At 40.2% G+C, this 21,762-nt stretch overlaps 1 protein-coding gene across 1 annotated transcript in view; it reads left to right on the top strand.

Moving 5' to 3' along the window:
• Nucleotides 1-21,762, top strand: part of GLIS3 (GLIS family zinc finger 3) — a 551,611-nt gene that overhangs the window by 508,646 nt on the left and 21,203 nt on the right. Inside the window, exon 10 of the mRNA XM_073634951.1 lies at nucleotides 20,972-21,154. Coding sequence (XP_073491052.1) covers nucleotides 20,972-21,154 — 183 coding nt within the window. The remainder of the gene's footprint in view (nucleotides 1-20,971; nucleotides 21,155-21,762) is intronic.

The following is a 21,762-nucleotide window of genomic DNA, read 5'->3' as shown; positions in this document are numbered from 1 at the left end:
CAGCTTTCCTAGAAGAATTGAAGCTGTTATAGTTGCAATGCTGAGCCAACTCAATATTGAACCCTACGGACTAAGACTGGGATGCCATTAATGTTCATGTGCGTGTAAAGGCAGGTGTCACAATAATTTTGACAATATAGCGTATGTTAAACACAGCTTTTTCACCCCCTCATAACGAAGAGAACTAAGCAGAATCTTTCCTTGATGGAAGTTCCAGAAAAGAACATCTAAAAGACATGCTGCAATTTTTAAATATTTTTGTTTTGCTATGTGAATGGGGTCATGTAACAAATATAACCACTTCAGTTTTACTACTACAAGGTGGCTGCTGTGTGCAGGATCACGTATATACATATATAGGATCCCACACTTTCGGTGTAGTGGGCGTGAAAGCGCGGCGCTCTCTCCACTGTGATTATGCATATGTGGTTATGCACAGCGGGAGCCGATCAGCGGGCACCGCAGACTTGATGTCCGCCGACACCCGTCGATGTTTTCCCTTAGTAAAAGCACCTCCCACGCTGTACACAAACACTGGCTAGGCACACAGTTAACCCTTTGATCGACCCGTCATTAGTACAGTAACAGTGCATATTTTTAGCACTGATCACTGTATTAGTGTCACTGGTTTCCAAAAAAGTGTCAAAAGTGTCAGTTAGTGTTAATATGTACCACAATATCTCAGCCCCGCTATAAGTCGGTGATTGTCGATATTACTAGTTAAAAAAAAACAAAAAAACATAAATATATCCCTTAGTTTGTAGGCACTATAACTTTTGCCCAAACCATTCAATATACGCTTATTGGGATTTTGTTTACCAATAATATGTAGCAGAATACATATTGGCCTAAATTGATGAAGAAATTAGATTTTTTACATTTTTTATTGAATATGTTTTATAGCAGAAAGTAAAAAATATTGTTTTTCTAAAAAAAAAAATGGTCGGCCTTTTTTTGTTTATAGCACAAAAAATAAAAGAGAGGTGATCAAAGACCACAAAAAGAAAGCTCTATTTGTGGGGGGAAAAAAAGACATCATTTTTCTTTGGGTACAGTACGATGGTGCAATTGTCAGTTAAAGTAACACAGTGCCGCATCGTAAAAAAAAGACCTGGTCTTGAAGGGGGGGTAAATCTTCTGGAGCTGACGTGGTTAAAGTAGGTATTAGCCCAATTTGACTGCAAAGGTAGAAATGCTTTTGAAGTGTGATTTCTCTTTGGAATTCCTTTGGTTACAACACAACATTCTTTTTTCTAAAATAGTTCAGCTGCCACTGGTAAGAAATTGATCTTCTCATCCCTCCCTGCCTACATGGTAACGTGCCTTTTGATTTTCAGAAATGTGCTGTGTAAGGAGGTGAGGACAGTGTCAGAGCTGACATAATTAGCTCACAGCCAAAGTTGTACTTTTCAGAATACCACTCCTGGTATATCTTTAAAATGAGTCAGTGGAGACCATATCTACAATTGAATTGCAGCAAGTAGGAACAATCATGGAAACTGAAATAGAGACCATTTAAAAAGGGTACATACAGACACAGACTAAATTTGGGTGCCTGGTGTAGGTGAGAAATAATGTGTATTGTAGTAGCTGTTGCATTCTAAAGTATTGAAACAGAATTTATAATTGCCTAAAGGGGTAGTAAACCGCCAGCCTTTTTTTTTTTTTTTTTTAACCTGCAAGGCAAAGTTATAATGTGCTAGTATGCATTGCATACTAGCACATTATGTGAAACTTACCTTAGAACAAGCCCTTCCAGGGGTGAGCTGTCAACCGCTGACAGGGCTTCCATCTTTACCTGTCTTCCTTCCAGGTTCGCAGACTCCAGCTGTGTGAGTGACCAAAACCACGATGACATCACTGCCACGCATGCACGCGGGAGCCGTTGTTAACGACACAGGACTCTGAAGGAACGGCCCAGGTGGGGGTTCCTTTAGAGCGCATGCGTCGGTGATGTCACTAGCTGCATGAACAGTAAATATCTCCCAAACGGCGCATGTTTAGGAGATATTTACTGTACCTATAGGTAAGTCTTATTATAGGCTTACCTATAGGTAACATTTATTTATGGGAGTTTACTCCTACTTTAAAGTGTTGCTAAACCCACAATAGTAAAATGAGTCTGTATATGCAGTAAAGCATGCTTGTTATACTCGCTGTGGAATATAAGGGATTTCACAGTCCCCAATCCATCTCCTTATAGTACAGAGCTATTGGAGTGACTCTGCACATGCTCAGTTTGGTGTGTACTGCTAGACAGTTATTTTTTTCTTAAGAGGGTGCATGTGATCAGCACAGGGCCAATCAGCACTGTCCAGACAGAGGGTCAGAGGTCATGCAGCCTCACAGGACAGTCAGAGGAGAATGAAAATTCCTACAAGCTTTAATCAGTGCTCGGCCGGACACTGATAGAAGTCACAAGACTGCTATAACTGCTGACGAGAAGAGGTATTAGAGCCCCTTCACACTGTGTCGCCTAGGGTGTCAGCGGTAAAGCGGCGCTATTTTTTAGCGCCGCTTTAGCGTCGTTTTAGCGGCGCTATTTGGTCGCTAGCGGGCGGTTTTAACCCCCACTAGCTGCCGAAAAGGGGTTAAATCCGCCTGCAAAACGCCGCCGCAGTGGTATAGCAGCGCTGCCCCATTGATTTCAATGGGGAGGAGCGGTGGAGGAGCGGTGAGTTCATCGCTCCTTCATCGCTCTAAAGAAGCTGCAGGCAGGACTTTTCCTGACGCCCTGCCAGCGCACCGCTCCAGTGTGAAAGCCCTCGGGCTTTCACACTGGAGTGAATGGAGCAGCTGTTTTAGGGCGGTTTGCAGGCGTCTTTTTTTTAACGCTATAGCGCCTGCAAAACGCCCCAGTGTGAAAGGGGTCTTAAGCAGTTTATATTTACTAAAATAATTGCATTTCCATGTTGTGTATACTGTGGGAGTCCAGATATAGTGAATGCAGGCTCCTGGGTTTAGTAACACTTTAAACCCAGGATTGGAAGCGTTATCCCATTCAATACTCTGCAAGGCTTCCAGGCTCCAGAACTCATACCAAGAAATAATTGGTGGGTTTATATGACTTAGGAATTATATCATTTTCATGTGCGCCATCCCTGAATCCAAGTAGAAACTACTCCCACATCCAAAGTAAGTAGGTAATGTGTTATGTATTATATTTGTATATGTAAATGCAGGAAATAATACAAATTTAAGCCATATGTGCCTAGATTCATCTGTTTTATTAATATGTCTTAGTATGACTGTGTGAATAATGATTTATGTTATGTTTTGAAACATAATACTGTATAAAAACTATGCTGCCCACAATATATTTATATTATACAGTGTCATTATATACATTATAGATGTAAAAACAGTATTTATTATATTATAAGTCATGATGTTTTGGTTGTGTGTATTGCATTAATATTTTTATTGATTATTTTAAGATGATTGATGAGCATAGATTACCTTGATTTATGTATTTGTGGTTGTTTCTGTAATTGTGGCTAGGTGCTTATTTCATTATTTGTGCAGTTAGGTAGGGATGGCTGATCCCTTTTTTTCTGCATATATTTATCTAAAGTGTTTCATATAGCAAACGTTTTTTTTTTTTTTTTTTTTTTTTAGCTTAATGCATTTTCCGCATTAAGGTAAAACCTCTTCCAATGCCTATAACCTCCCCCCGACCTCATAAATACTTACCTGTATCTTCTCTTGACCCATCGCTGTCCCATGAGCAGCAGCACTGATCCTCTCTTCCTGCGTTCTTTGAGTGCAGTGGGAGCTATAGACTCCTGCTGCTGTTAGTCAAATCATTTGAAGAGGAATTGGGGGGGGGGGGGTTGTGGCTGAGCCGCACAGTGTGTGTCTATGGATGCACACAACCCAGCTCGGAAGCGGCGTGCACAAGTGAACTTGGAGGGCACTTGGAGAAAAGGAGGAGCCAAGAGCACCAGCAGGGGATTCCAGAAGAGGAGGTAAGGGTTTGTACTGTGCCATACCACTGTACAGAGCAGGTACAGTGGGGACGGAAAGTATTCAGACCCCCTTAAATTTTTCACTCTTTGTTATATTGCAGCCATTTGCTAAAATCATTTAAGTTCATTTTTTTTCCTCATTAATGTACACACAGCACCCCATATTGACAGAAAAACACAGAATTGTTGACATTTTTGCAGATTTATTAAAAAATAAAAACTGAAATATAACATGGTCCTAAGTATTCAGACTCTTTGCTGTGACACTCATATATTTAACTCAGGTGCTGTCCATTTCTTCTGATCATCCTTGAGATGGTTCTACACCTTCATTTGAGTCTAGCTGTGTTTGATTATACTGATTGGACTTGGTTAGGAAAGCCACACACCTGTCTATATAAGACCTTGCAGCTCACAGTGCATGTCAGAGCAAATGAGAATCATGAGGTCAAAGGAACTGCCTGAAGAGCTCAGAGACAGAATTGTGGCAAGGCACAGTTCTGGCCAAAGTTACAAAAAAATTTCTGCTGCCCTTAAGGTTCCTAAGAGCACAGTGGCCTCCATAATCCTTAAATGGAAGACGTTTGGGACAACCAGAACCCTTCCTAGAGCTGGCCGTCCGGCCAAACTGAGCTTTCGGGGGAGAAGAGCCTTAGTGAGAGAGGTAAAGAAGAACCCAAAGATCACTGTGGCTGAGCTCCAGAGATGCAGTCGGGAGATGGGAGAAAGTTGTAGAAAGTCAACCATCACTGCAGCCCTCCACCATGGCAGAGTGGCCCGACGGAAGCCTCTCCTCAGCGCAAGGCACATGAAAGCCCGCATGAAGTTTGCTAAAAAAACACCTGAAGGACTCCAAGATGGTGAAAAATAAGATTCTTTGGTCTGATGAGACCAAGATAGAAGTTTTTGGTCTTAATTCTAAGTGGTATCTGTGGAGAAAACCAGGCACTGCTCATCACCTGTCCAATACAGTCCCAACAGTGAAGCATGGTGGTGGCAGCATCATGCTGTGGGGGTGTTTTTCAGCTGCAGGGACAGGACGACTAGTTGCAATCGAGAGAAAGATGAATGCAGCCAAGTACAGGGATATCCTGGACGAAAACCTTCTCCAGAGTGCTCAGGACCTCAGACTGGGCCGAAGGTTTACCTTCCAACAAGACAATGACCCTAAGCACACAGCTAAAATAACAAAGGAGTGGCTTCACGACTGTTCTTGAATGGCCCAGCCAGAGCCCTGACTTAAACCCAATTGAGCATCTCTGGAGAGACCTAAAAATGGCTGTCCACCAACGTTTACCATCCAACCTGACAGAACTGGAGAGGATCTGCAAGGAGGAATGGCAGAGGATCCCCAAATCCAGCTGTGAAAAACTTGTTGCATCTTTCCCAAAAAGACTCATGGCTGTATTAGATCAAAAGGGTGCTTCTACTAAATACTGAGCAAAGGGTCTGAATTCTTAGGACTAGGGCTGAAACAACTAATCGATTAATCGACAACTAATCGATTATGAAATTAATCGATTACTATTTTCATAATCGATTAATCGGCCAGTAACATAATAGGGTTAAATAAAACCCTAAAATGAGCCCTTTATAGAAGAGCAAATAATCGCTACTGCAAATATTACTTTCACAGTTCTACACTAAAAAAAATGAACCCCTTACAGTAGTGATTATCTGCTTTTTTTGTACTATGAAGGGCTAATTTTAGTTTTTTTAACCACATTATGTTACTAAACGTCTTAGACCTGGTACACATCTATGTTTTTTTGGTGCTTTTTGCAGAAACGCACTACAGTTCATTCACATGGTTTCCTATGGGACACGTTCACGCAAAACGGTGCTTTTTTTGGTTCAATATACTTCAATTGAAAAGCTACAGAAAAGCATGTAAAGCTTTTTTAAAGCATTCTGAACGCGGTGACGTAAAACACGTACGTCGGGACTATAAACGGGGCAGTGGCCAATAGCTTTCATCTCTTTATTTATTCTGAGCATGCGTGGCACTTTGTCCGTCGGATTTGTGTACACACGATTGGAAATTCCAACAACAGATTTTGTTGTCGGAAAATTTTATATCCTGCTCTCAAACTTTGTGTGTCGGAAAATCCGATGGAAAATGTGTGATGGAGCCTACACACGGTCGGAATTTCCGACAACAAGGTCCTATCACACATTTTCCATCGGAAAATCCGACCGTGTGTACGGGGCATAATAGTATATACAGTATATCTCTTTTGTCTGTTATGCTCAGAGTAAATTATCTTTTTTTTAAACTTTACACATTAACTAAATTATACACCACACTTTTTTTTAAGGTTATTACCGAATAATCGATTAATCGAAACAATAATCGGCCAACTAATCGATTATGAAAATAATCGTTAGTTGCAGCCCTACTTAGGACCATGTGATATTTCAGTTTTTCTTTTTTTAAAAATCTGCAAAAATGTCAACAATTCTGTGTTTTTCTGTCAATACGGGGTGCTGTGTGTACATTAATGAGGGAAAAAAATGAACTTAAATGATTTTAGATAATGGCTGCAATATAACAAAGAATGAAAAATTGAAAGGGGTCTGAATACTTTCCCTCCCCACTGTAAATATAATGTTTATTTTTTTAATGTAAAGAAAAAGCTTTACAAGTTACAACCAATATAAAGCTTATGAATAGCACTCATTTCTCAACTTCTAACTCAATCACTTCCTTATTCACTTTCTCCTACAAAAGAAATAGAGTTTAACAGTGTATACAGTTTTATTTGTACAGTATGAGCTTACACTTCTGCTGTCATCACACAGACATGTTTTCTCTAACCACTATTACTGTATTCCTTTTTTTACTATGTCTCCTCAGGGCCCCTCTGACTATATCAATCCTGTGGAATTTCTGAGGCTTTAGTCAGTACTAGCAATGACCTTTCTTATATTGTCATACCTTCCATCTTCTATAGCATTCGTAAAGTGAATGTACATTCTCTGCCTGGAGAGAGATATTATTTTCACTAATTTTTTTGCAACTAAATACAGTATTTATTACATCTTCACTTGTGAAGATCATTTGCAATATCTGCCTGTAAATGCACATTTGAGGCAAATAAACTTTACTATGTAAGGCAGTTAAATAAACTGGTATTTAAAGCATGCCAGCAGACATTATTGGCACCTATAGATATCTGCACATACTTTCATAGCTAACAGAGAACTATATTTTGTAATTAGCAGCCTCATTTTCCAAGGTCTAGCTCTGGCCTGGTCTCTCTTCTGCCACGCACACCTTACCATTGTTCAGTAAAGCTCTCATCATGGTAAGGAACCTGTAGTTAGCTATGGGAGGACAGGAGCAGAGCTCTGACTTTGGATCTGAAACTGCTGTTTAGAGCACCCTGGGATAATACTTCTTAAAGTGATTGTAAAGTCTTGTCTCGTTAAAAAAAAATAACAACCATGTTATATTTACCTCCTCTGTGCAGTTGGTTTTGCACAGGGCAGCCTGGATCCTCCTCTTCTCATGTCCCTCTTAGGTGCTCCTGGCCACTTCCTTCCGTCAAGTGCACCCCACAGCAAGCAGCTTACTATGGGGGCACCTGAGCCCAGCTGTAGCTTTATGTGCCCATTCAGACATGGAGCTGCCATTCAGCCCTACCCCCTCTCTACTGATTGGCTAACTGACCTTGATTGACAGCCGCAGGAGCCAGTGGAGCCGCTGCTGTGTCTCAGCCAATCAGAAGGGAGAGTCTCAGACGGCCGAGACATTCGTAGACATTGCTGGACAGAGATGGGGCTTAGGTAAGTATTAGGGGGTGCTGGGGAGGCTGCCACAGACAGAAGTCTTTTTATCTTAATGCATAGAATGCATTAAGATAAAAAACCTTCTGCCTTTACAACTCTTTTAAGTGCTTGTGAAACTTTCTAAACATACATAGCACACTCTTCTAGGTGCCTGTTTTTGATGTCTGCTAGTAGTTAAGTAAATTTAAGTTCACTTTAAAATATTGTAAAGATTACAAGTCAGGTCTTGTTCAGGACTACCAATGTCCTTATTTTTCATAAGGCTCTGCTCTTTCCGCTCGGTTTGGACAGGGAGACAGGCCAGCTTTTATAGCACCACCTCCTTTATTAATATGACAATCTCTAATGCACAGTCCTGGCAATTCAGTAGATATTGCTCCAAGCAGAAAGTAGAGACAACGTGGACAGAAAATTTTGTATACAGAAGTAAGGGAAAATGTTAATTAGTCTGAAGATGTAAATCAAAGGTACAATAGTTTTACCAGAATAGATGTGTAGTATGCCAAGGTTGTGAGCAAAATGAAGAGTATTTATGTCCTCAAAATGATTGCAAAAATTAGGAGGCTCCAAGAAAATGTCCCCATTTTGGCAAAGCAGCGTGGTAGAAGGCAAAACTAAGAAGATTTTTTGTGTTTTTTAAGGGTGCCATACAGTAGGTTTATATGGCTCGTGAAAATTACTGTAGCATGTTTCAACTAGACAGGACCTGTTCTTGTGCTAAAAAATGTTGCTTCACCACCACTCTGCTCTCTTCTCTCCCCTTTCTTTTTTCTTCTTCTTCCCTTTTTCTCTATATGCCCTAGTGTCATTTTATGAGATAATTTATGAGGGCGTGTTTAGGGGCGTAATTAGGGGAGAGATAGGGTAGGGGTTTCGTGGGGCAACTGGTGGCGAGTAGCTCCTAAGGCCTGGATAATAGCTCAGGACTTGAAATTGTGAGCCCTGACCTAAGGTATGCTGAAATAACTTCTCAAGTGGTATGATGCCATGTGATAATATTGTTTAAAAGACCACGTGGGATAGGGATTAGGCAGTAAGTAAACATGTCCCAGAAGTTAATGTGTTAAAAGCAGAAAAAATGGGCTTTGCAGTTTGTAGTGTATGGAGCTGCGCAGCCGCAGACCAGTTTAGGGTGCCCATGCTGAACTGGTCTGCCAAAAGCACCTACAATAGACATGTAAGCATCAGGACTGGATGGAGCGATGGACGAACGTGAACTGTTCCAAGGACTTGTGTGCCTATACCCTGGGGAAGAGATTGCACCAAGATGCATTATGGGAAGAAAGCAAGCCGGCAGAGGCAGTGTGATACTTTGGGCATTGTTCTGCTGGGAAAACGTTGGTCCTTCGTGGTTGTTACTTTGCCACATGCCACCTACCTAAACATGTTGCTGACCAAGTACACTCCTTCATGGAAACAGTGTTCCCTGATGGCAGTGGCTTCTTTCAGCAAGATAATGTGCCTGCTACACTGCAGTTTAAGTTGTTGACTAGGTCTCCAATTTCTCAAGAGCTCAATCCATCGATCATCTGTGAAATGTCCTGGAAAAACAAGTCTGATCAATGAAGGCCTCTCTTCACAACTTACACAACTACATACCTTCATACAGCATACTTGACGGATCAGGGCTGTTTTGGCCAAAAAAGGGGGACCTACTTAATGTTAGGTGGGTGGTCAAAAAGTTATGGCTGATTGGTGTATTTTATAGTAATCACAAAAGGAAGGTACAAAATATTCAGCTTTTTACCATTGTCCCTTTTTATACATGGACATTTCAATATATATATTAAAAAGTATTTCTGTATCAATTTTACTTCTTCTTATTCAAAGAACAAGACATAATAGGTTGTTACAGTGGGTTGAACGAAAAAAAAAAAAATGAACCAATTCCCCCATCCACACACTCGATTCAGATGGGGGAATCACTCCCACTGAGCTATTGTATTTTCCCGGTGGTGAGCCTTCCTTTCTGGCAGAATATAGTGATCAGTGTTGCCAGCAACAACTGGCAGAATATAGTGATCAGTGTTGCCAGCAACAACTGGCAGCACTGATTGTTCGGGAAAACCCTGACAAGCTGGTTGTACACAACTCAATCGATAGATACAACCAACTAACCCACACATGCATTGGAATTCAGGTGGTCCCTACTAAACCAGATAAATTTAAATCCATGTATGAATGGCTTTAAGCAATCAATCACACAGAGTATCTTAACCAGTTCCTGCCCGGTCTATAGAAAAATGAGGGCCGGCGGGATACTCTCTGTTCCAGGTGGATGTCATATGACATCCTCCTGGAACAGGCCGCGCTGAGGTGCAATTTGTCACTCCCTGTGTCCACAAGATGACTGATCAGCATACTGGCCGCTGCTGGTACCATGTAATCGCTGTGACCAATCACATGACAATTGTACACAATGAATAGCTTTCATTCATGCCATTCATTGTGCACTATTGTGTTGATTTCTGTGATTGGTCACAGTGATCACATGGTACAGACACAGCCAATCACAACCCACCTGTACCATGTGATTAGCTGTGGCCAATCACAGCTAACGACAATAGTAAACACTGAACCACAATAGTAAACACATTCAGTAAAAAAGGTTGCTTATAACAGTGAAATTCATTGGTATAAGCAATCAGAATATGTGAAAAAAAATCCTTATCACTTCCCCAGATTAGTACAATGTTATTATGGTTACACTGTATTGCTGTGGTCACAGTGTGTTAAAAAATACGTAAAAAAATAAATAAATCGAGTAAAAAGAAAACAAAAGAATAAAAAGGCCAGTATGGTGGCCTGAATTTATGGGAGGAGTCCGAGGGGTATTTAAGCAGCCCACTCATCTGTGGTCTTTGTCGGTTCCTGTGCGCGATTTGTTAAGTCACTAGCCCGACTCTTCCAACTCACTCGGTGTTCGTGAGTTGTATTTCTAAACTTCCAGAGGCTTTCGGTTCTCCGTTCGTGGTTTTTCGTAGATCGAGTCTTGCTCAACTGTCGCAGGTAGGATTCGTATATCATTTATTAATTTCACGTGTCATTGTTTGGTAGGTACCTCGCATCATCGAGGCTCTGTAAACGGAACTTACGAGTTATTCGTTAAAGTCTCCATATGCAGTCTTATTTAGCCTCATGCAAACCACAAACTCGTGGCTCAGTTTGTTCAGCACAAACCCCGAGCCATGTCACATCATTTTTCATTCGTACATTTTCGGTCTTCACTACGAAGTCAGCCCATTTCACTTAACAACACTGTCTATCACTTCAGTTATTTTAGTTCGTTTACTCCCCAGACCGTCCCGAGTCCAGTCGCATCAGCGACTCACCGATTTATGTCGGTTTATTTTCAGTCATTTTATCTCATATCATTCTACGCTGTCAGTCGCAATCGCGGCACACTGATTTGTGTCTCTATCATGACAAATCATTTCATTCATCACATTTCGCATACCCTTCACTCCGATTCAGATCCAGTTGCATCTGCGACACACCGATTCATGTTGGCTCGTTCTAGTCATTTCATCTCATGCATTTCCATCTTCTACAGTCCGGTTCGTTGTAAGTCGCAAATTGCGGCACACCGATTCATGCCCTTGTCATGGCAAATCATTTCATTTGTTACATATCGCATACCCTACACTCCGATTCGAATTCAGTCACATCTGCGACGCACCAATTCATGTCGCTCATTCTAGTAATTTCGTCTAATGCATTTCCATGCTCCACAGCCTGGTTCGTTGTCAGCTGCAAATTGCGGCACACCGATTCGTTCCTCTGTCATGGCAAATCATTTGATTTGTTACGTTTCGCATACCCTTCACCCAGATTAGAATCCAGTCGCATCTGCGACACACCAATTCATGTCGGCTCGTGTTAGTAATTTTTATCTCATTTCATTCTATGCAACACAGTCCGGTTCGTTGTCAGTCGCAATTGCGGCACACCGATTTGTGCCTCTGTAATGGCGACCATTTTGTTAATTCCACATATCCTACACTCCGATTCGAATCCAGTCGCATCAGCAATGCACCGATTCGTGTCAACTTGTGTTAGTCATTTCACCTCATATTCATCCATGCTCCACAGTCTGGTTCGCTGTCATTCGCAATCGCGACACACCGATTCGCTGCTCTGTCATGGCAATCATTTCACTCACTTCATATACCTTACACTCCGATTCGAAATCCAGTCGCAGTAGCGACACACCGATTCGTGTCGGCTCCTTTTAGTAATTTCATCTCATTTCACAGTCCGGTTCGCTGTCAGCAGCAATTTCGGCACACCGATTCGTGCCTCTGTCATAGCAATCATTTCGGTCATTACGATTCACTTTAATTTCAGATCGCTGTATGTTATGTCACGTCATTGACGCACACCCCACAGTACGACTCACCCTATGGTCCAGTTCGAATCCAGTCACAACCACGGCACATTGGCCCACATAGCTTTCAGGCCAACTGTTCTCAAAGTCATTTTTCCTTCAATATCCCGATAAGGTTTTCCCTTGCAGTCATTACAAGCGCATCTCAAGTCGCACAATCTGGCCACTCATTCATCTCCAAATGGCATGTAATTGAGCCACTCACCATTGTCCGTCTGGCATTTCTCCTTTAGGTCCGTCGGGTTCAGGTAGTTCCATCCTGCATCAGGTTGGACATTAATCCCCTAGGTTTAAAAAAAAAAAAATACATATAGAAGACACATGAAAAAAAATGGACTTCTATGTCGCCCCCACTACAGGTTCCGGTCGACTGAGCTCTTGACCTCAAAACCAGGATATCACATCTGTATACAGCATTTACCACACATGGGGAGGATCTTGAATGAGTTTTCCTTTTTGTCTGTTCCATTTTTAGGCATGAAACCTGTAATCTGTTAGCATAAAATAGGAGTTTATAAACTTTAAAAAAAAGTTTCCTGAATTTTTTCCGGCTGTATGTTTTAATTTTGCTTTTTCATTTTTATTACATTAAGGCACATCTAATCAAAACTCCCCATCCCCCACAGTGAAAAAGATTATAATAAAACCAGAAAGTCATCAGTGTACCAGTGAAGCATCCCTAATTTTTTCTGTTGCCTACTCAAGTGCTGGCATTGACCCCAGGGCCTTTAATGAGATCATTTTTTTTTTTTTAAACTGAGTAGTGTCAAGAACATTCTAACCTTACCCAAAAGTGTCTATACTGCTCCATTTGAAAGGGAAAAGCCTTCTACAGGCAGTCCCCAAGTTACAATCATCCGACTTACATACAGTGCCTTGCAAAAGTATTCACCCTCCTTGGCTTTTTACCTGTTTTGTTACTTTACAGCCTTTAGTTCAATGTTTTTTTAATCTGAATTATATGTGATGGATCAGAACACAATAGTCTAAGTTGGTGAAGTAAAATTAGAAAAATATATACATAAAACTATACATAAAATTTTTCAGAAATAAAAAACTGATAATTGCCATGTGCGTATGTATTCACCCCCTTTGTTATGAAGCCCAAAAAAAGCTCTGGTGCAACCAATTACCTTCAGAAGTCACATAATTAGTGAAATGATGTCCACCTGTGTGTAATCTAAGTGTCACATGATCTGTCATTACATATACACACCTTTTTGAAAGGCCCCAGAGGCTGCAACACCTAAGCAAACATTTCCATAAAGACCAAGGAACTCTCCAAACAAGTAAGGGACAATGTTGTTGAAAAGTACGAGTCAGGGTTAGGTTATAAAAAAATATCCAAGTCTTTGATGATCCCTAGGAACACCATCAAATCTATCATAACCAAATGGAAAGAACATGGCACAACAGCAAACCTGCCTAGAGACGGCCCCACACCAAAACTCACGGACCGGCTAAGGAAGGTATTAATAAGAGAGGCAGCACAGAGACCTAAGGAACCCCTGGAGGAGCTGCAGAGTTCCACAGCAGAGTCTGGAGTATCTGTACATAGGACAACAATAAGCTGTATGCTCCACAGAGTTGGTAGAGTGGCAGAGTGGCTAGAAGAAAGCCATTACTTTCAGCAAAAAACAAAATGGCACATTTTGAGTTTGCAAAAGGGCATGTGGGAGACTCCCAAAATGTATGGAGGAAGGTGCTCTGGTCTGATGAGACTAAAATTTATCTTTTTGGCCATCAAAGAAAATGCTATGTCTGGCGCAAACCCAACACATCACATCACCCAGAGAACACCATCCCAACAGTGAAACATAGTGGTGGCAGCATCATGCTGTGGGGATGTTTTTCAGCAGTCAGGACTGGGAAATGGGTCAGAGTTGAGTGAAAGATGGATGGTGCTAAATACAGGGATATGCTTGAGCAAAACCTGTACCACTCTGTGTGTGATTTGAGGCTAAGACAGAGGTTAACCTTCCAGCAGGACAATGACCCCAAACACACTGCTAAAGCAACACTTAAGTGGTTTAAGGAGAAACATATAAATGTGTTAGAATGGCCTAGTCAGAGCCCAGACCTCAATCAAATAGAAAATCTATGGTCAGACTTAAAGATTGCTGTTCACAAGCGCAAACCATCCAACTTGAAGAAGCTGGAGCAGTTTTGCAAGGAGGAATGGGCAAAAATCCCAGTGGTAAGATGTGGCAAGCTCATAGAGACTTATCCAAAGTGACTTGGAGCTGTGATAGCCGCAAAAGATGGCTCTAAAAAGTATTGACTTTAGAGGGGTGAATAGTTATGCACATTGACTTTTTCTGTTATTTTGTCCTATTTGTTGTTTGCTTCACAATAAAAAAAAAATCTTCAAATTTGTGGGCATGTTCTGTAAATTAAATGATGTAAATCCTCTAACAATTCATGTTAATTCCCGGTTGTGAGGCAACAAAACACGAAAAATGCCAAGGGGGATGAATACTTTTGCAAGGCACTGTACTTACAAACAGGAAGTGAGAGGAAATCTACCCCTAAGAAGGGAAATTCACTCTTGTAAGAGTTATCATGGGAAAAAGGTGTCTCCACTGAAGATTTCTCACCAATCCTTGTTTCCGCAACAACCCAAAATGTTCAAAATCCAATTGTCACAGGGACAGAAAGTGAGGTGAAATCCTCTGACCAGGGGCACAGACAGCAAAACAAACATTACCTGCGTAACATCAAATCATAAGCTGCGAAGTCAGTCAAGACCTCAGAGAAAAATTATTCTGAAGGGACCCAAGCACCCCCCAGTATGTGCCAGGCTATCTCAAGACATTTGGGTGAAGGCGGTTTTGGACGTTCAGGTAGGTAGTGTAGGTCTGTTAAACAACAAATCTAAATCTTGTTTTTAACCCAGGGACTGCCAGTACTACCCCACTCAACTTGTGTCATGGACTGAGCTCCATAAAATGTGTATGTTTGATCATCTTAATTGTATGATGCCCTTATGGGTAGTTTTTTAAAATACAAAATGGCGATTATTTACTCTTTCTAGCTTGATAAGCAAAATAATTTTAAAAAGCACAGGTAATGCTCTACATCTATTATTCAGAACATTTAATACGTTTTAAAATATTCCATTTGAAGCTGCACATTGTTTTGTGCTTTCTAGCAAATGTTCACAGCAAGTAAAAATATCAGTCTTGTAGATTTTACTTAGCTCCTGTATTATGTGTATTACTTTTTAGTTGAAAATGTTTCAGCCAGGCTCTCTGGACTCCAAACATAGCCTGTAATAATGCTAAGACTTTAGAAAGCTGTCTCTAGCACAGCTATTAAATTTTCAGCTTGAGCTGTTGCCAAACAATAGCGGCATTTTATCTGCAACCTGTCAGCTCATTTTAAATTGGCTGTAGCAAAAAATAAAAAAAGGAGCTCTTAGCAGCCAATGTGCTTAGTGAACAGGATGGAGTCGTAAGTACTTCCCTGCTGAAAGGTTGCGCCTCTTGCAATCAAGTAGAAATCCTTAAGTGTTAATACTTTAAAGGAAACTATGACACAAGTCCAAGATAGACTAACCACACTATCAACTACAAGTATTACACAGCTGCAGATTTCCTTGAGGGAGAAAAAGCCAACTGTACAAGTCATCTAGAAAGTAGCAAGAAATTTTTCTCAGCTACTAATACAAGCTATGAATTGTAAAGTATGTCAGTGTATATTGTTTACAATATAAAGAATTTTTATGTGAAGGAAGGACTGTTCACAGCAATAATTCATTTTAGACCAATTTAGCCTTTGAACCATTGATAGCAAATATTTATAAATTACCATCATTTTTATTCTTTTGAACATTGTATTCATCTTTTTTGTATTTTGTATTGCTTGGGCACATAATGCTTAATTAAATAACATAAATCTGTTCAAAAGAAAAAAGTGCCCTAACATGCAGCATTTCACCATGCCTAGAGCAGCATGGGGATTGCTAAACAGATCATATTAATGGTTCGCTGTGGTGTAAGATACACTAGTAACATACTGTATAGCAGCAGTTAATCTCACATTTTTGCATAATGTTCCAGGTACACTATATTACCAAAAGTATTGTGACGCCTGCCTTTACACATACATGAACTTTAATGTCATCCCAGTCTTAGTCCGTAGGGTTCATTATTGAGTTGCCCCCACCCTTTGCAGCTATAACAGCTTCAACTCTTCTGGGAAGGCTGTCCACAAGGTTTAGGAGTGTGTCTATGGGAATGTTTGACCATTCTTCCAAAAGCGCATTTGAGAGGTCAAGCACTGATGTTGGACGAGAAGGCCTGGCTCACAGTCTCCGCTCTAATTCATCCCAAAGGTGTTCTATCATGTTTAGGTGCAGGCCAGTCAAGTTCCTCCATCCCAAACTCGCTCATCCATGTCTTTATGTACCTTGCTTTGTGCACAGGTCCAAATCATTTAGTGGAGGGGCGATTATGGTGTGGGTTTTTTTTTAGGGGTTGGGCTTGGCCCCTTAGTTCCAGTGAAGGGAAATCCTAAGGCGTAAGCATATTAAGACATTTTGGACAATTTCATGCTCCAACTTTGTGGGAACAGTTTGGGGATGGCCCCTTCCTGTTCCAACATGACTGAGCACCAGTCCACAAAGCGAGGTCCATAAAGACATGGATGAGTTTGGGGTGGAGGAACCAGGGCCAACTCAATACTGAACCCTATGGACTAAGACTGGGACAGGTGTCCCAATACTTTTGGTAATATAGTGTATGTGTAATAGATGCTACCTGTTACTTGCATACCATAGGGAGCCATGGGTTCCATCTGTTTAACCACTGATTGCTACTCTTAGCAATGTTAGTAGTGCCACTGAGCTACCTAACATTGCCCAGTTCTGCTCTGATTAGAAGAATAGAATATGCCAAAACTGCTTATCATTTGGCAATGGCAGCACAAATGTAAGAAGTTAACAGATTTTAGTGTAAATTCTTTCCAGCTGTCTTAAAATGATGTGGTCACACTTAAATGTAAATATATTGCTTTATATTAGTGGATTTTTAAAAATTGTATCAAAAACTTCTGACCTTTGTCCTCCCAGAGGGGGCATCATGGGTGATAGTAGGGTACAAATTACATGCCTTTCCAGTGGGGTCCCCAGGCCCTTTCATCTGGGACATTTGGTCATGTTCATGGGCCTGTGACTGCCACATTTTATTCCTTATGCTCCAGTAAAACCACCCTCAAAAACTATATGTTTGAGGTATGTAGTGCAAAAGCTGCTACTTCTTGAAGTTCCCAGTTTTTCCACTCTTGGGGACATAATCTTCATAAAGAAACACAGGAAGGACACCTGGAAGGCCAGATGTAGCCCCTAGAATGCACACAAGACTGGATTTTAGCTGTGGTGTCCAGGGTCCTCCTAATCAGCCCAATCCAGATTGGATCTGCTCATTTCCAGTAGCAACCAGCAAGAAGACTTTTCCTTTTCGAATGTTTGATATCTAGGACCCCATATAGGCCTAAGATACACATTTCCTATATTCTGCCCATGCCTTTTTGATTTTGCATTTTGGCATCGGTCTCAAAAATAATTCATACAATGCTACACCTTTGCTTTAAGAGGATTCAGGAGATGTTAAAATGTCGTTGCTGTATATGACTAGCCCAGTTCCTGCTTGGTTCAAAATCTTGAGCTTACATTTCTGTGGAATTGAATGCTTGTACTGTAGTTTCTGTATCTGCATTTAAAGTAATAAATACGAATGAGGAAAGGTGAGAATGTGATAAAGTAATGCTTGGAAATGCTGATAAATATCTTGGTCCAACTAGAATGAGCCTTTTAATCTGTATAGTCGAGTCATGAATGCTTGCTCACCATCTTATATCCTGCAGCTCGTTCTAAAACGCTAACTTAATCCAAAGCATATGTTTGTCTGACACATCCAGAGAAAATCATATCTCATATTTGCTTAATTTAACCTTTGAATGACTAATTGAAAATTAAGTTCTTCAATATGAGAAGCTGAAGAAATCACTATTTCTGTGTGTAACTAACAACGTCACCTACTTTCTTTAAACTGGGGGAGCAGGTAATGTAGGGCAGGAGAATTATAGTTGCATGATGGGGTCTGAGGGAATATTTTCTTACGATTGGACCTGCTTTTACATGCTGAAGAGAAGGAATGACTGAACATGTATCGCTAGGTCATTTCTGAGTGCGTTCTTTTTTGAGTACTGGGATTCTCCTAGCTATGTTGAACACTTCTGCCCAGATTCTAGTCAGTGATCACCTTTCACTGATCAGTCCTAAATAAACTGAAATGTACATGTGGTATTTCTCATAGTTTGCTACATAATGTACTATTGCTCTTTGCAGTCTTTATTAAACATCACATTTTGTTATTTGTATGCATTTTGGAAGAGACAAAGCACCCCAGTGCATCTTGCAATTGTGGAAAATACTAATCCTTAAAGCCTAGTGCACACGATCAGAAGACAAAAAATACCGCTTTTGATGCGATCGCACCATAATCCGATAGATAATACACAGCTTTCGAGAGCTGATCACGACAGTTCATGCAAAATTATCCGAAGGGACAAACACGAAAATGTTTCCCATATATAACCAGAACTAAGATTTTCATTTAATCAGTACAGTATATGTCTGAAAAAAATTGGAAGACCAAGACCACGCATGCTCAGAAAGAAAAGATTACATTACAATACAATACAACTTATTACATCACTTCCGAAGATGTATTCTGTCGTACGAAAATTAACTTTAGTAACCTCTTCCTTTTCAATTTGAGACTAACACAAAAAAAAAAAACGGACAATATCGTCCGATATTCTCATTGCGTGTATGTGGCTTAACATTGATAAGACTCTAAAAGCACTCTAAAAACTCTCTTCAAACTTTTGTTTTGGATACAGTGGTGGGGCGGAGTTACAACATCTGTCAGGTTTTTTTTCCTTGTTGGGGAGGTTTTCCCCTATCTCCTGTCTCAGTGGCCACACAGAGGGTGAAGAGAAATCTCTATATCAGGGTCACTGACTATGTTTGTTACAGAAGACAGTGCAGTGTTTAAAAAATCTAAAACCAAAAATAAAGGTTTAAAAAAAAAAAAAAAAAAAAACGAATTAAAATCTGAGCATGGTAATGATTTAAACATTGTACCAAGTAAAAGCTTGATGTGTCTTTACAAATACATTATTTACTGGCAGGCAAATTGGTTGTAAAGCTATTGTCAAATAAATTTGGTCTGGACATCAAGACTTTAATTACTTCTGCACATGAAAGTGTTAAAACAAAAAAAAAATATTGTGTAAAATTATTAGACAGAATTATTTACAACTTTTAAAATATTTTTTAAAAACAAGTATATTTTTCGGAAAATGTGGTGAGATTTAAAAAGGATGCATTTCCATGCCATTGAAGTACTAATTATATTAAGAAGTTTATTGAAACCATTACAAAAAGAAACAATTTAATCATAGAATTATTCTAAAGTCATAGGGCAATCTACAACAGTTAAGGTGAAAAGAGGTTTCTTCTTTTGCTTAAATTCTCCACTCCTCTTCCATCTATCAATGAAAGCACCAAATGAGAGGTGTTAACCACTTATGGACCAGAAGGATTTGCCCCCTTAATGACCAGACCATTTTTTGCGATACGGTATTAGGTCGTTTTAACTGACAATTGGGCGGTCGTGCGATGTTGTATCCAAACAAAATTGATGTCCTTTTTTTCCCACAAATAGAGCTTTCTTATGGTGGTATTTGAACACCTCTGCGTTTTCTATTTTTTGCGCTATAAACAAAAAAAGAGCGACAATTTTGAAAAAAAAAATAAATAAAATTTTTACTTTTTGCTATAATACATATCCCCCCAAAAAATTTGACAAAAACTAATTTCTTCATCAGTTTAGGCCAATATGTTTTCTTTTACATATTTTTGGTAAAAAAAATGGCAATAAGTGTATATTGATTGGTTTGCGCAAAAGTTATAGCATCTACAAAACAGGGGATAGATTTATGGCATTTTAATTTTTTTTAATTATTTTACTAGTAATGGTGGCAGTCTGCGATTTTTAGCAGTACTGCGACATTGCAGTGGACAGATCGGACACTTTTAACACATTATTGGGACCATTGACATTCATACAGCGATCAGTGCTATAAAAATGCACTGATTACTGTGTAAATGTCACTGGCAGGGAAGGGGTTAATACTAGGGGTCGATCAAGGGGTTAAATGTGTTCCCTGGGAGGTGTTTCTAACTGTAGGGGGGATGAGATTGACTGGAGGAGGTGGAGGAGAGAGATAGATGTTCCTAATCATTAGGAACAGCAGATCTGTCTCTCCTCCCTTGTCAGTACGGGGATCTGTCTGTTTACATTGACAGATCCCCGTTCTGGCTCTCTGTCGGGGGAGGCCACGCGCATCGGTTCCGGTGTCGCGCTGCGTGTGCGCACACGCTCCTACAATGACGAGGATTCGCCCAGGAGAGCCAACCTGCCGCAGTACAACTGCGGCAGCTGGTCCTCAAACGGTTAATATTCTATTAAAAAATGTCTATGAAAAAAAGCTGTCATTGTTATTGAACTTCTAGATTTATTTAGACATTTTTTTTTTCAGTTTTAGATAGAATAGGCAAGGGTTAAAATCCCTCTATGTTTATTTTTTTTAATTTGACAGAAAATCTCTCCAAAAAATGTTTTGTGTTATGCATAACCTTTAAGTTTAGATGAGAAATCTCTGTCTTTTTTACTACTTCAGATATAACTACATACATGTGTTCTCTTACAGTATACAGGTGATTAAAACCTACAACATTCTTTGTCTTTTGCAGGAATTTATGGCCAGCTGCAGACATTTTGCTCTCCACATTTCAGTGATCCGCAGCGGAACATGCAGCATAGCAGTGCATGCAGTATGGTGCCTCCCTTTGAAGAATGTTTGCCTCACAATGGTGGGAACAAATCAGATTTTGATGCATTTCACAGGGCATTTACTTCCCAGTCAGGTATTGCAGGTAAGCACTGTCTATAACTCTATCAGTGTTTTCATTCATTTACTTTTCTGACAGTGGACGCTGGTGTGCACTGTGAAGGGATCAGTGCTGATGCATCATAATTGACGCATCACAATGTATACTTTTTATAATGATTTTAGTGACATTTCCTTCATCTTTATTTATCGAAGCAGGTTTCAATGCTTCAAGATTGCAATACAACATGCTGTGCTGAAAACAAGTACAGCATGTCTTTTTCTTATTTTAGAACACACCGCTTTAGCACAGTGGTGTGAACTGAACACATAGGACTCAAGGCAGATTGCCTTGTCTATGTGTTGGGACTGTGTTGGGCAAGGTTGACCAGTGCAGTCCAACATATAATGTGAACTGGCCCTTAGTCTGGGTTATAGAACATTCTTTGAATGATCTCTGCATCTGCTCTGCAATTAGCACTACTGCATACTGGCAGTTTGCTTTCATACGTTCAGCATGCTTTATTTATACATTTCCACTGTGAAATAAGAATCGCTTTGACACAACTATGGTGTACAGTAATCCACAATCTTAGTAAAATCCACATGTTCAGTAAAATCTCTCAGAATGGGCTTATATATAATACACTGTAA

Source organism: Aquarana catesbeiana, linkage group LG01 (genome assembly GCF_042186555.1).
Source record: "Aquarana catesbeiana isolate 2022-GZ linkage group LG01, ASM4218655v1, whole genome shotgun sequence".
Taxonomy (NCBI): domain Eukaryota; kingdom Metazoa; phylum Chordata; class Amphibia; order Anura; family Ranidae; genus Aquarana; species Aquarana catesbeiana.
This window is presented reverse-complemented; position numbering and strand designations above follow the sequence as displayed.